The 14,857-nt window shown below is 38.8% G+C and overlaps 2 protein-coding genes across 5 annotated transcripts; one reads left to right on the top strand and one right to left on the bottom strand.

The window, feature by feature from the left end:
* The first annotated feature begins 661 nt into the window (after nucleotides 1-661).
* On the top strand, nucleotides 662-4,239 carry ca15b (carbonic anhydrase XVb). Of its 4 annotated transcripts, none has more exons than XM_054599078.1 (9): nucleotides 662-974; nucleotides 1,346-1,418; nucleotides 1,526-1,552; nucleotides 1,990-2,160; nucleotides 2,425-2,573; nucleotides 2,666-2,761; nucleotides 3,091-3,169; nucleotides 3,264-3,427; nucleotides 3,549-4,239. In XM_054599078.1, exons 2-9 carry the CDS (start codon nucleotides 1,346-1,348, stop codon nucleotides 3,714-3,716), a joined length of 927 nt encoding a protein of 308 aa, XP_054455053.1. In that variant the 5' UTR covers nucleotides 662-974; the 3' UTR covers nucleotides 3,717-4,239. The 4 variants fall into 4 exon arrangements, with proteins under 4 accessions (XP_054455053.1, XP_054455054.1, XP_054455056.1 ...); XM_054599079.1 differs by lacking the exon at nucleotides 662-974 and adding an exon at nucleotides 1,066-1,167 and having other exon boundaries at nucleotides 3,549-4,123; XM_054599081.1 differs by lacking the exon at nucleotides 662-974 and adding an exon at nucleotides 1,088-1,156 and having other exon boundaries at nucleotides 3,549-4,123.
* Nucleotides 4,240-4,985: 746 nt separating this feature from the next.
* Nucleotides 4,986-13,268, bottom strand: mmp25b (matrix metallopeptidase 25b). The gene is made up of 11 exons (XM_054598897.1): nucleotides 13,227-13,268; nucleotides 13,023-13,106; nucleotides 11,214-11,346; nucleotides 10,950-11,097; nucleotides 9,686-9,990; nucleotides 9,300-9,479; nucleotides 8,160-8,244; nucleotides 7,811-7,893; nucleotides 7,469-7,621; nucleotides 6,836-7,129; nucleotides 4,986-6,439 (listed from the first exon to the last, which is right to left on the bottom strand). Exons 2-11 carry the CDS (start codon nucleotides 13,101-13,103, stop codon nucleotides 6,216-6,218), a joined length of 1,686 nt encoding a protein of 561 aa, XP_054454872.1. The 5' UTR covers nucleotides 13,104-13,106; nucleotides 13,227-13,268; the 3' UTR covers nucleotides 4,986-6,215.
* Between the last annotated feature and the right edge of the window lie 1,589 nt (nucleotides 13,269-14,857).

Here is a 14,857-nt window from a genome sequence, read left to right on the forward strand (position 1 = left end):
TTTAAACAAAATTAATATTCTTAAATTAAATTTGCAGAAGTCTTTCTGTGTACCGTGCTTCTTGGTTTGTCCAAACACGTCTGTCTGAAACAAATCACAAACAAAAAGTTACAGGAACTATAAAGCAAAAGGACTAAACCAGGAATTAAAGGTCTTGACAACATGAAGTTGTTTTTTTGTTTTATTTTGTAGTTTCTGCCCTCTTGTATCCTTTGATAACTTCCTTTCCTTCCCTTGTGTGTTTCCCACCAGTGTGATTACCTTTCCCTACACTGATCAGCTTCACCTGTTCCTAATGACCCCTCCACCTCGCTGGTGTATTTAGTCTGTGTGCTCCCCTTTGTCTGGGCCAGTTTGCACTTAGTTTATCCACATTTAGTGTTCCAGCATTTTCTGTTTGTGTTCCTTTGCAACCTTTTTTTTTTTTACTCTGTTAAGTAAAGACTGTGTTTTTTGGGAACAACTTATCCTGTGTCCTTGTCATCACATCACTTTATCTGGCCCAGATCACAAAGCCAGAGCAACAGGCACATGTCACTGTTTGGGCTAGTGATGGGATTTCCCACCCTGTAAAGTTTAACTGAGTACTTTAGTTAAAGAGCACATGTGGAATAAAATAAAAACAAAATTAATATTCTTAAATTAAATTTAAATGTCTTTAAAGCGTTACTGGAAAAGGTTATTATTATTTTTTAAAAAGCAATGTTGCAGTATCATTTTACCATATGCCTTTGTATATAACAGCAGTACTAGCAAATGTAAAGTTCCTGTTATGGGTCCTAAATGCAGGAACAACTCTTAAAAAGTGTAAATCAAACACCGGGGAGTTTTCTCAGGGGGGGTAAATCCTCCTGTACAGTAATAGCTGTGAGATGGAGGCGGTGTCAGAGCAGTTACTGGATGGGCTGAAAGAATAAAAAGGGGGATGAGACTCTACAGCTGTCAGTCAGACGGGAGGTGCACCTGTGTCAGAGGTAAGACTCGCTGCTTCTCACCTAAATGTGAATCAGCTGTGGCAAAAAGACCTCCAATTATCTAAAGTTTTTTTTGCACAATTGTTGGTCTCTGCTGTCGTCTTTGCATAAGGCTGTAGCATTTTCAAATCCTGCATTACTTTGTGATCCTTTTTTATTATTTAAAGCAGTTGTTAAATTGTGTGCGTAATTGGTAAATTAGTGTCATTTGACTTGTTGCACCAATTTGAAACGGAGTAAATGCATTTAAGTGTCTCCTTTTAGATATTTGCATGGCTATGTATTCCATTTTCTTGTCGAGGAATTAATGTGGGTGCTTATTTGTTTTTTGGTGAAAACATTTGTCGAGTCAATGTGTGTCTGTTATGTAGATGAAGTGGATCGGAGCTGTCCTCGCGGTGTGCGTCCTCGTGCCCAGCGCCCACTGTGCCTCGGACGCAATCCGTATTATGATTTATTTATATTTTCAATCTTGAATCAATATCTACTCCTTTATGATAAATAGTTTGTCTCTTTGTAGAGTAACTAAATGTGTTTTCCTCCGCCTCTAGCCTGGTGTTATCATCTGCCAACCTGCAGTGAGTAATCCCCCTTTATCTCATAATGGCCAAACTTAGGTTTTGTGTGATTTTTTTTTTTTTTTTTTTTTTTGATTTTTTTTATATATATTTTATTTATTTATTTATATATATTATATTTATTTATTTATTTATTTATATATATATTTATATATATATTTATTTATTTATTTATTTATTTATTTATTTATATATATTTATTTTATTTATTTATTTATTACTCTTTAACCGTTGTTGGACCTCTGAACCATCCGTGGGGAAGGAGCTCTATCCATTCAGCTGAATTATTCTAAGTGTCTGTTCAATACATTTCTTAAAGACATTTGAGTTTTCTCATCACTGATTATTTCTCACAGGGTAATTAATACATTTAATTTCCACCACAACTGTAACCGCTGCTTCTCTTCAACTACTAAAAGCCTTGTTCCCATCTCTAGATGATGTTACCTGGCCAACCATTGCTACAAAGTTTTGCAATGGCAGCCGACAGTCGCCCATTGACATCGTCTCAGCATCTGCCCACATTGACTCCAAACTGACAGCATTCACGTTCTACAACTTCAGCAGCAACACCTCCTTGAAAAAGATCGAAAACACTGGCAAGACAGGTGAGGAGTGGGTGTGGACAGAAACCCTCTTAAGTTTAATTGCAATTTTTGTTCTTTAAAAAAAAAAAAGTTGTGCTTTTCAAGACTTTCCCTGGAAATTCAAAATGTTCTTAAGGTTTCAAGGAGTAAAAATGCAGCTTTATTGCGAGTCAGATTTGATCATACAAGCACTCTAACAGCAACCTCTTGCAAAAGGACCCCTTTTTTTTTTTTTTTGTCAGTTTTGATTTTAATAGTCTATTTTGTTTTTCCACCATGTTCCAGTCAAAGTCACCTTCAACAGCGGGGTCAAGATTTCAGGAGGAGATCTGTCCGAGGTCTATGACAGCCTGCAGTTCCATTTGCACTGGGGTAACGGTTTCTCTGTGCCTGGCTCCGAGCACACTGTGAATGGCAAGCGTTATCCCATGGAGGTAGAGCAAAGTTCCTTTTTCATGTTCTGCTTTAAGTTAGTTTTGCCATTCAAATTGTATTCAATTATGTCTTCTTGACTTAACTCCCACAGCTTCACATTGTAAACATCAAGTCCTCCTATAATGGGAACACAACTCAAGCCGTTGCAGATTCTACAGGACTTGCTGCTCTTGGTTTCCTAATTGAGGTGAGAAAAGATGCATTTCAGTTTTTTTTGTTAACGCGAATATACTTAAGTTGTATTTCAAACCTCATTGCGCTATGTGTCTGTTACTTCTTTACCCAAAGTAAAAGCAAAAAAGACAAAATGCTACCAATATAAAAAAAAAAGTTTTACATCCTATTTCTATTCCATGCAACTGTTTGATTGCAATCTTTAAGATGTTTTCCTAGGCTTAATTTGTCACAACTGTTTGATAATGTTATGTTTTTATTTATGCCACAACCCCCATGGATCATGGGGGGGGGGGGGTGAACAATTGAGCCTGATTAGACATTACTGTGTGCACTTTTCAGGAGATGGAAGGTAATGCCACTGGCCAACCTGCCAGCTGGTTCACCTTGAGCTCCTACCTAAGCAGCATCTCAAATGGTGGTAAGCAGATTTTTGCTTTTAGTGTGGAGAACTTAATCTAATGTTTTTGGATAAAATGCTACAGTCCTTGCAGTGACCAAGTTTCTGCCCTCAGGCGAATCAGTTTCCGTCAAAGCTGGAATATCACTGGATGATCTCCTACCCGGGGTGGATCGCACCAAGTATTTCCGCTACCTCGGCTCTTTGACCACCCCTTCTTGCAATGAGGCTGTGGTTTGGACTGTGTTCAAGGAAACAGTCAAAGTCAGCAGAGATGTGGTGAGTTGTTTATTTTCCGGTGTGCCTTTTCTTTTTTTTTTCTTTTTTTTTTAAGTACAGATCAGCACAAATGCTCTAACAGTGTTTCATTTACCTAACTGGCTTAATCTTGTGTTTCCAGATTAACATGTTCAGCAAAATAACCCACATCTCCAACAGCACATCACCCATAATAATCAACAACTACAGAAACCTCCAGCCAGCACAACGGGTCACAACTACCAGTTCTACCTCCAAAACTTGCGCCTCTCTGGGTCTGTTGGCCCTGAGCCTTCTTTTGAGGACTTAGACTGCCTTTTAAAGGGTGTGGTTTTCTGGATTTGCTAAACCCATTTACATTGAATGTCTCTGAGGTGCTAACGGTACAGTAAAGTGCCTGAGGGATGCATTTGCACTAAGTTCACTGGGTAAATGTGGTAATAGTTGTTTAGAAATCCAGCAATATAATCTGTGTATTTAGTGGCATTAAAATCTGCTAACATGTATCGGTCTAGATAACTAAAACTCAAGTCTGTACCAATTATTTCTCAGAGAACATGATTACATTTTTAGGTTGAGTTTTGTGTTTCTATTTTCCTTAATGTTGGAAACTTATTTGCCTTAATGTTGTCTTTATTAGTGTAGATGAAATGTAGGCTCGTTGCAAAACTCAACATCTGGTGTAATGAAGGATTGAAATGTCACTCAATTGAATGAACACCATTATTTATGACTAATATATATATATATATCATACAGTTGCACTAATTGTGCATGTAATTAACTGTGACCTGTTGATCTCAAGTGTTTCTCAATTAAAATTAGTTGGTGTCATCTTAGTTTTTCATTTATTAATGCATAAAAATGCTTCAAAATATAAATGTTTTATTTTGCTTATGAGTAACCGCATCAATTATAATCCCTATTGTTACACTTGGCAAGAACTTGAACCAAACACCTCCTTATAAATGATGTCTGCAATGTTGTATTAACTTTATCCAAATACCTGATCCACTTACAGTTGAATAATAATAACTGACATCCTGCAATTACTTGAATGTGTTCGGAACAGATTCAACGGTTGACTTGTCGTGTTATTAATTAAATGCTCAGTTGTGAAAATTAAAGATGAAGGCCTGTGAAGTATGCATGCACACTTTTCCATATCAATGTGAAGTTAGAAGCAAAGTAACTTATTAAAACAGGAAACTATAATGTTAAAAATCAAGTTCTCACATGCGCATTGCTTTTCCCTCATATCAAGCAATCTAAAGACAGACACAAGATAAAATGTTTAACTAAATGAAGAACAGTAGACACTCATTCATCAGGCTACACGACAGTGAGAATTTTATCATTGTGCTCTTTTGTCACTATATGTACCTGATCTGCTGTTACTGCAGGACTTGATGGAACTGAGATATGTATTTCGGAGAGGTGTTCCTAATGGAGATACAAATCAGCGGTCTAGGACAATCCATACAGGTATTGGAGAATGTTCAGTATGTGCTCTGTTGTAAAGATGCATGATACTGAGTCATGAATGTGCACCATGAGTTCAACACATCAAGAACAGACATTTTAATTATGTTATTTAATCATAGTCACTTAAACATGGACCCCTTTGTTGAGCTCTTGCATACAGACCTGCAGCTAAAGTGCAACATAGACACCGTACCTTTTATAGTAACTACAGTATGGCCTACATTCAATCAAAATAGTTAAACCCTACTAACTTTTAAGGGACAGTTCACCATTGAGATGCCTGCCTTCTCTAAGGCCGATACCTCCAAAACTAGGCAATTTATAACAAAACAATCTCCATTGATAAAAAGCACCACAGGTTATAGATAAAATATATAATTTTTGATTTTGAGATGAACTGTCCGTTTAAGAAAAAAATGAATTACTGCACTACATCTGCAGAGCCTTGATCCACCTCAAACGAACCACAGTGACGAATTTAAATAATCCAATACAAGAATAAAATGTGTTGAATCAGTGTTAAAGAACTTAAATGTGAAAAAGAATTAAGCTTGAATCTGTATAAATTACTATTTCCGCACAGGTTTTTTTGCCATGAACTGATTACCTTTTGCCGTCACCCTTCTTTGAACTCTTACCAAGTAAAAGACTGATTGCATTGAACTGCTCTGTGAGCCAACATCTCTGTTTGCAGAACTGTTGCAATAATACCGTGACGCATAGTAACATTAGTTTGATTGTCAACAGAATGGAACATTTTTCTTCCTGATTGCCTGTAAATCATTAACATGTACAGTGACAAACAAGAAAATATATAAAAGTGGGGCAACAACAAACACAGTATAAGCTTAATATACCATATATATGATTGTACTGTATATGTATATGAACAAACTTACTCTGAATTCAAAAAAATTGCTCTAAAAAGAAATTGACTATTGTACTTAAGTATGTTTGAGTGGCCAGTTTACTGTCCAAACATGAAGTGGTTTTGTGTGACCTCATTATGAGTGTCGGGAGTGCTGGATTGCCGTGTCGAATTTCCATGCATTCTCCTATACAGGCTCCATGTAATCCAACACTTAGTCTTGAAAAAGGAGGGATGTATTCTATAGCAGGACAGAGTGCTTTCACAGGTCAGCAATATGTTCTGATATGGCAAAGTATTTACAGAAACACAGGCCTTATATGCTAAAGCTAAGGCGGATATTTCACATTTTTCTGACAATAATATGTAAAGAGCCATTATTACTCTACACTAGAACAAGTGAAGAATAAGAAAAAAAAAAACAGTCTGCATCCACTTGGTTTCAAACTCAGGTACTTATTTGCTAATTAATATGACAAAGATCAGTAGGAGCCAGCTGCTTCTAAGAAATGAAGATGATCCCTTCAAGTCACAGATGCAATCCTTTGGAGTGGAGGTTGCAGGAGGAGCTGGACATCTGAGCCAGTCTACTGCGATGGATTTAGGAGTAACGACATCTTGGTTCAGTCCTCCGTTCTTCAGCACCCAGTAAAGGTTGTCCTTGAAGAAGTAGGCATCTCCTAAAGTGCAGCAACAGCAGCAGTGTGACTCTCTTGTGACTCTTTTGTTCAGATGACATAATGAATAAAATATCAGCCTGCATCTACATCAGCACTACTAGTCTTAAAAAACTCTATAGGGTCCCTTCAAGCAAAGAATAAAGAGTTAAAGATAACTGTTATTTCAAATTTTGACTTTGATCAGTTCTTTTCCATTGCTTTAACACTTCATAGCTTCCATACCAAAATGTATTCAACTTACATTACATTACATTACATTACAGTCATTTAGCAGACGCTTTTATCCAAAGCGACTTACAGGAAGTGTAACTTAAAAAAACCTCTTGGTTTTGTTTATTTATTTAGCACTTGAGACAGAAACTCATCACATATTTACGCCTCTAAATACAATGGTACCTTCTCCCCAGCTGATGATGTCATCCATGTTGGTTGGCACTCCTCCCCAGAGGCTATTGTCCCGTGGGTAGCCTGGCTCCAGCTGCCTGGTTACATGTTCGCCGTTACGGCTCTCGTCAAACCTCCAAAACTCCCCACCGCTGAACAGGTAGGTCTTGCCGTTGTGGGCCCAGATGAAGGCCGCCTCCACTCTGTCCACCAGCCCCCCGCTCTTTGTCCTCATGCCCCATTCAGAGAGGGGCCGAGGGTAGCCACTCATGGCCTCCCTGTCCTTGAAGACCCAGTACTGAGATCCTTGACAGACAGAGGAAACAAATCAGAACCTATTTGTGCAAATAAATAAATAATAAATAATATAAATAATGCTTAAATGGTTTGTCATTCAAGGGCCGTTGGTATTGCATGTAGAACAAGAGCTTCATTACACCAACAATGTTGGTGTAATGAAGCTCTTGTTCTACTCGGACCTTGCAAACAATTCTCCCTAGCTAAAAACCCCCAGCTCAAAATAACATTAACCAAAGACGTGAGAAGAATCAACAATTTTCACACCTTCAGCTCTGACTCAGAAGTGCCTCTAACCAAAATTAGATTCACCAACGTCATGCAAGATTGCAAGATTTTGCTTCTCACCAATAAAGAAGATGATGCTGCTGTCACTCTTTCTCTCGTACACTGCATCGATCTTGTTCGTTCCTGACGGGAGGCCGATCCAGAAGTTCTTGATCTGAGCCGGATTGAGGGAACTCAAAGACCCATCTCGCTTAGTTCTCCAGAATTGTGCACCTTTCCAAGAAAAGAAAGGTCACATGACATGTGTCACTGTACATTCAGACACACTATGATACTGGGGTTCAGCATTTTTTTTTTTTTGCTAAAACTAAAACACAAGCTAATTCTGAACTGATTTTTGTAAGATAAACAATGTAGACATGATTTTGGAGACTTTTAAGCAGATTTATAGTTTGTGCTCACCTTTAAAAAAGAAGACCTCTCCCCTGATATTTGCCACTGCATCAAAGCCTCCCTGACAGCGCTCGGTGTGTGAGGGATCAGACCTGGGACCGAAAAAGTTTAGTGAAATTATATTTTTTATGATGTAATTTGATAAAAAAATCACTAGAGGGTGCAACAAGACCAAACACTGTCACAGTATGAATCGATCAGAAGGTTTTTATCAACATCCACTGGTCTTAAATTACTCATCATCCTTCATGAGTAAACAGAGTGCACTGAGAGGATATTCATAGTTTGTAAATGCTAAATGTTAAGTGCTTATTGTCTGGATGGATGTACAGTGATCGTTTCCTCTGGCTCTACTCACGGTTGTGTTGGTCTAGGAGGAGGTGGACTGGGAAGGCGTGGGAGGTCCGGATCATCACCTCCTGGTGGTCTGCCGTTCTTCACACCTACAACAGAATGGTGACAGCAGACAACGTTGAAGAGGCGGTGAAAGCTGACGACATTTGTGCAAACAACCTACAGTTTCCTCAGTAGCCAGGGGGAGCTTGACAGACAGGATGCTTGCTTTTTAAGACACAGAAGGAAACTGCTGGAATCCGGTTTGTGTGTGTGCACCTTTACACATATTATTACCAAACTAATAAATCATTTCATCAGGAGGATGTGTCTTGCCTCTTGGTTTTAACTTAGAGTACAAACTATCATCACATTAACAACAAGTAACCATTTACTACTATTTCAGGGCCACTAATGCATTTTTTTTGAGCAAATCACAAGGCCATAGCCTACCTTACACAAACCACCAATGGTCCTACATACCCATAGAGTGAGGCTTTCACACCACAATAAATCAAGGAATATGAAAATAACAAACAGGATAAAAGGCCAGGGCGAAACTGACTGAATTATCTCAGCTATGGATTAATTTAAAATTTGGTTTAGATATTCATGGTGCCCAAAGGACGAAGAAGATTGACCTTCTTGATCCCCTTACTACCTGCATAACTAATGACATCAGCCTTAGTGGCTCTTTGTTTTTAGTGCCAATTTAGCATGCTAACAAGTTTAATTAAGATGAAGAAAATTCTAAACAAACATGATGATGTTAGCATTTAGCTCACATCCGTGTTGCCAAAGTACAGGTTCAGAGAGCCGCTAACACTATAGACTCTTATTCTTTCTTCTCTACATTTTATGAACTTGCAAACCGAATTTTGACTCCTTCCTCTTTTCATAATACGTTCCTTGTGTGTTAAATTTTATGTCAGTACTTTTATAAGCCAAAATATAAGCATATTATAGGGCAACATCCTGTACAACTTCAGGAATAAAGAGTTAAGATTTTCATCTTTATAGTAAGATTTTATATCTGACGAACACACAGACAGACATGGAAAACACCACATATCAACACATACTGTATGTGGGATTCAGTAAATATCACAGATACTGATACTCTGTACTAGGATCCAGATTGTGGTCAGTCCAACTGGTTACTGACCATAAAGCTGCTGGATGGCGTTCCTGTCGTCCGCGGCCAGCTGGAATTTTGAGATGTCTCCTACAGGACCCTGGTAGTAGGGCCTCATGATGGACGGATCGGACGAGGAATGGGACAGGCCCAGCGCGTGCCCGAACTCGTGCACTGCAACTGTGAACAAGTCTGTGCTGCCACTTTGACCTGAGGATGTGTGAAGAAACTGTGTTACTGGATCACATAAACAAACATGATTTGGGAGCTTCATGTCAGTGAATAGGCATCTTTTCCTCTTTTGTTATTATTCTCTAACTATGGATCACTTTGTCATTATCAGTGTACAGATTGTCAGACACATTTTGAGAACAGCCGCAATAAATCCATCCATCGTGATTCCAATCAGTAAATACCTCCATAGCTCCAAATCTCATCGTCATCAAAGTGTGTGTCACCCGCCACTTCATCCCTGCCAGGGAAGAAGGCGTGGGCCAGGGTGCCACCCTGGCCGTCAAAAGGGTACCCGTCGTCGTGGAGCAAGCGGGAAAAAGTCACTCTGATGTCCCCTCCAGTTGCCGCCCCCCTAATGTCACTCGGCAGATGACGGAAACTCAAGGGGGCCTCGTCGCTCCAGGCTTTGAAGGCGCGAGTCAGGATCTGGTCCACCAAACTGCTAGAAAGGCCGGGTGAGAGGGAGGGCGTAGGGTAGCTGTGGACACTGCAGACAAGAACAGATATCTATTTTAACAAAGACTGTTTTAATTATCCTCTAAATCTGTTAACTAAGCATTGTGTGTGAGACTTTTGTTTTGTTTTACACAAACATTTTAATAGATTGATCCAAAGCACTTCAAGATTGAGTCTTTCAAAGAAGTTAAAATGTCTGCAACTTAAAGGGACAGTTTAGATCTCTATAATTTCCTATGTTTCCTGCTTAACACAAAGCTAAAGGACAGATCTGGCAATATTCTGCATTTTTGTTAAAATTGTCAACAAATCCAATGTCAAGATCCAATCAAAGATCAATACCAACCAGTGCTGCCTGTGTAGTCAAAATCTGATGTCGTGTATTTGTGCTACAGAGCTGCATTGTTGTCCTTAAAACACATCAATGACCAAATGGTATCGGTGGCATGTTCCTTTCATGAGTATGAACGTAGACAATGTGGTTTATTTTGTATCAATCACACATGCACCACCCTGTTGCTGTAAAGTCCTACTGCTGTAAACTCTAGCACAAATTGAGCATTAGCTAGTTAGTTAGCTCAAAAGAACAAAAGAAGAAAAATGTAGAATACCACCAGTCTTATTTCATTTCAATATTAAAAGATGTATTTTTATATCATCTTGTATTTCTTCTCTGTGTCCTATGTCTTTTCTGTCAAAAAGCTATTGATAAGCTCGTGGGACTCTGGATAAAAAGAAAAGACACTAACAGTACACTTCCCCAAAAACCTTACTTCCTCTATTAAGGTATCCTTAATCCTAAAATTGTTGGCTTTAAAACATAACATACTTTTAAAATAATTAAAATCTTCTTTAGCATTCAAAATGATGGCTGTAACTTTTTTTTTATAAATGTAAGGATAACCTAATTCACTTGTGGATGACACACAAAGCTCTGTGATTCATACAGGGATGACATGAAGCCACAATGTAACATGACAGGAAACATACCTCCATGTGAGGTCTGTCTTATGCCACTTCAAGCCTGACAGGGCGTATCTCTTCCTCCTCCTCCTCTTCCTCCTCAGCATGTCCTCATTCCCAACAATATCAGGGAGAGAGCATCGAGGCGTAGACATGAGTTTGAGGGTTTCATTGTCTGGAAGAGAAGTTGATCAAATATGTTGAAACTAAAAAGGCAGATTACACCCCAGATATGTGTAATCTCATATACACATATATTGTCCTGATAGATCCATGTTTAGAGGTTGTTACCGAGGACCCCGGTTTCCTGGACCCCGCCGAATCTCTGCATGACACGAATGGCTTTCTCAATCCCTTCTTTGGTCTGCAGTTTACTGGTGCGCGGGTCAGGAGGAGGAAGGTAGCCATATCTGCTCAACCAGTCCTGCACAGAAAACAAGGAAATCAGAAACAAATTGGGTAATTTGTGGGTTTTTCAAATAATGATGACCACAGCACAGGATGTTGGGACATAAAGACATGTAAAGCCTTTGGTGGTGATTCACTTGTCAGTTATGGGCCCCATTAAAATAAATAAACAAATGCTGATGTCATAGAGGATATTTATTACTATAGGTCAGACCAAGTACGTTCCTCACAATGGAGTGAATCAGCCTTTTTTACTCATTAATATTATATCATCCTTGTTGAGTGAGTTGCTTGATGGGATAAAGGCTGCGTACATTTGACAGTTGGCATACCGCAAATTCTCTTCAGATGAACAGAGTAGAAAAAACGACTGCAAGTGAAATAGATGACGAATCAGGTGTGAAAGAAGAGAATCTCGATCAGAACAAGTCAAATCTGTCTCTTACAAGTGATTTTGAAACCTGCCCTTCCGCCTGCATTGCCTCCACCCTTGTACTGTGTTAGCAGTTAAAAGGAAAAGGTAGTGGCTCATTTGTCAACAGTTGTCTTTTGGTGGGTTTTACACTGCAAAAAAATACCCACCACAAGTAGTTTAATTTTGTACTCAGTATTTTATTTCCACCAAAAAATAGATCGTTTTTTTAGCTAATTCTAGTGGTTTATTTTAGTTTGTATTTTTTTTAACGGATACTGCTTTTGAAATAGTATCCAAGCTGTATGATTTCACCTGGAAGAGTGTTTGACTTCACTTAGATTTTTATGCCACTGCAGCCCAAAACACCAGCAGCATCACACAGAATGCAAATCAAACATGAAGACTTTTACGGAGGCAGAAGTGAAACTTTACATTTTTTTACTCACACAAAAAAAAAGAAGTATGTACGTATGTTGCTTTTGAGGAAGTCTTTGAGTGAACTAGACAAAGGAAGCTCGCAGATCTCTAAATTGTGTAACTTTCATGATTTAAACTTAATAATCACTGAAGATGTGCCATTGCAATCAACTTGTTGTAATAGCTTGAATGCAGTGTTCAAAATCAGTATGCTGAAAACATAATAATGACCACTTAGGATTGTCATTGTTATTTCAAACATACTTTTACCTGAAAATACACAACAAAATATGGATATGATGCCTTTTCTTTGTGTTTTTTTAAACCTCAGGGGTCATATGGAGGATGCTTCCTGTGAACCAGCCTCTCTGCAATACATTATCATGACTCCCTGATTGTCTTATTTATCAGATATAAATCTCTGTATGCCTGATGCAAACATTGGCCCCACACGTATTCACAATTGAATACAACACATGCAGGAACATATGCAAAGTGATTTCCCCCAAAAAAACACTGCTGATGGTTTGAAATTTGACTAACTTGATGTATAAATATTTGTTACTAAATTGTACATATTTAGTATTTAAAATACGTTTTTGACCCACAATTAGAACTCTAATCAAAGTGATAATTCCTCGATTAACCTACTATCACATAAATAGGCTGAGCAAAAGCAATCCTATGATATGTATATACAAAGTAAAAGATGTCAAGTACATAATAACGCTCAATAACACAAAACGCTAATTTGAATTACTTATCAATAATCAAAGGGCAGCAACACACACATTGAACAGTGTTGGTAGAGTAACATGTTTTGTTTTTTTATCTCTCTCTAATAAATATAATGAACTCACCACGGCTCTGTACTGCTCCAGTGCTGCTGATATGTTTCCCGTTAAGGTCAAAAGCATCAACAGCAGAAGACCCAACTCCATTCCCTGCAACAACAAAAAACGCCTCATTGTCATCACAGCACTTATCATTCAGAGAAAACATCTGAGACATTTCTTGTTTCTAATTGTACCAGCTTCCTCCAAACCATCCCAAACAAAGCTCACCGTTGTCTCTGCTTTGGCGCTTCAGCCTCTCTTGGGACTAGGCTGGGCTGATCGATCACCAGCCTGCTCTCTGTGGCTCTGCCCTTCCTTCTCTCTCTGTAACAGAGAGTCGTTGATGCTTGTGGTTTCCACTAACCGCCCTTCATACCGAGATCTTTGATCGAAAGAGGGAGCAGGAGGCGCGATTTGCTACAGGTACAGGTGAGGAGATGCAATTAAAGTATGAAGTTCTCTTCCATTTGGTCACATATTTTTCTGAATGTGGTTTTGTATACTAATATGCTATATATTATTCTGCTATTATTATTTCTGCAATTATAAATGGTATGCTATTTGTTTTGGTTACCCCTGAAGTATACAATTGAAGATACTAATCAACTGTAAATAAATAAATGAACAACAATGAATAACAAATTATTTTTAAATTGATTTTTAATGGTATACACTTCCTGTCTGTGGTTGTGCCCCCCCTCTAACATTTCTCCATGTTGCCTCCAATTTCTCATCAAGTACAGTGCATTACATGACATTACAGTCATTTAGCAGACGCTTTTATCCAAAGCGACTTACAGGAAGTGTATTCAACATAGGTATTCAAGAGAACTACTAGTCACCAGAAGTCATAAGTGCATCTCCTTTCTTAAACAAGCATCTCAAAGCATAAACCAGAGCAAAAGTATAGTGCAGAGGCAAGTTACTACGAAAACAATAATTGCAACAGACTAATCTGAATATAGTAAGTGCTACAAACTACTACGAATAGGATAAGTGCAGTAAACAAATACAAATTCAATAAGTGCAGCGAACTGATACGAATACAGTAAGTGCAACAACTAATATGAATGCAATAAGTGCTACGAGGAAGGCTCAGGGTAGTACTTCTTGAAGAGGTGAGTTTTCAGCCTGCGCCTAAAGATGGGCAGCGACTCTGCTGTCCTGACGTCAGTGGGGAGTTCATTCCACCACTGGTGCACACACCAGACCTTCACCTTCACTTTATTTAAGACCCAGAAAACAAAACAGTAAACCCCCATACTGGAATACCATTGGCCCCATGTTTTCTATATATCAGTCAAATTGTGGTCATTTGATGAAACACAACTTTATTTAGGAAAATAAACGTGTATTGTCATTCTCTTCCTGTCCAGCAGATGCCCTCAGACTTTTTCTCACCTGACTCCCTAATCAGCCCTTCAGTATGGAACTGCCCACAATCCCTCTCCGATTGTCAAAGTTGTCATGTGCTTCTTGTCTTGTAGCTCCCGTTACCTGCCTGTTTTTGGGTGTTTTCGCCTGATTGGTCGCCTTCCCAGCTGTGACCCTTGCTGGTTTTGAGATTCCTGTGCTTGCCTGTAAGCATATACCTTTACTTTGGCATTACATGACTGAATTGATCCTGTCTGCTTGCATTGTCTGTGTTTGGATACAATCCTGCATCCCGTGAGTTGTTACAATGTGAGCACAGTTCAAACTAAAATGCTAACTTACTCACAAGTTGGCAAGAAATAAAATTCAGAAACAAACTGACATACAGTGAACCAGGGGCTTCTGGGGGCCCTTGAGATCTGGGGCCTGGGGTGAATTGACTATTTTGCTGCGTTGGTAATTCAGCCTTGTGGCCAGGCATTCCT

The sequence above is a fragment of the Anoplopoma fimbria genome, chromosome 5, assembly GCF_027596085.1.
Source record: "Anoplopoma fimbria isolate UVic2021 breed Golden Eagle Sablefish chromosome 5, Afim_UVic_2022, whole genome shotgun sequence".
Lineage (NCBI taxonomy): Eukaryota > Metazoa > Chordata > Actinopteri > Perciformes > Anoplopomatidae > Anoplopoma > Anoplopoma fimbria.

Bases quoted from the DNA above. Each gene is read 5' to 3' on its own strand.
- mmp25b (XM_054598897.1), bottom strand. From the start codon at position 13,103: ATGGAGTTGGGTCTTCTGCTGTTGATGCTTTTGACCTTAACGGGAAAC. The intron at 11,098-11,213 runs GTAACAACCTCT...CTTCTCTTCCAG, and splicing joins CCAGGAAACCGGGGTCCTCG to ACAATGAAACCCTCAAACTC. The intron at 7,130-7,468 runs GTGAGAAGCAAA...CTGTCTGTCAAG, and splicing joins CAGCATCATCTTCTTTATTG to GATCTCAGTACTGGGTCTTC.
- ca15b (XM_054599078.1), top strand. From the start codon at position 1,346: ATGAAGTGGATCGGAGCTGTCCTCGCGGTGTGCGTCCTCGTGCCCAGC. The intron at 1,553-1,989 runs GTGAGTAATCCC...TCCCATCTCTAG, and splicing joins TTATCATCTGCCAACCTGCA to ATGATGTTACCTGGCCAACC. The intron at 3,428-3,548 runs GTGAGTTGTTTA...TTGTGTTTCCAG, and splicing joins TCAAAGTCAGCAGAGATGTG to ATTAACATGTTCAGCAAAAT.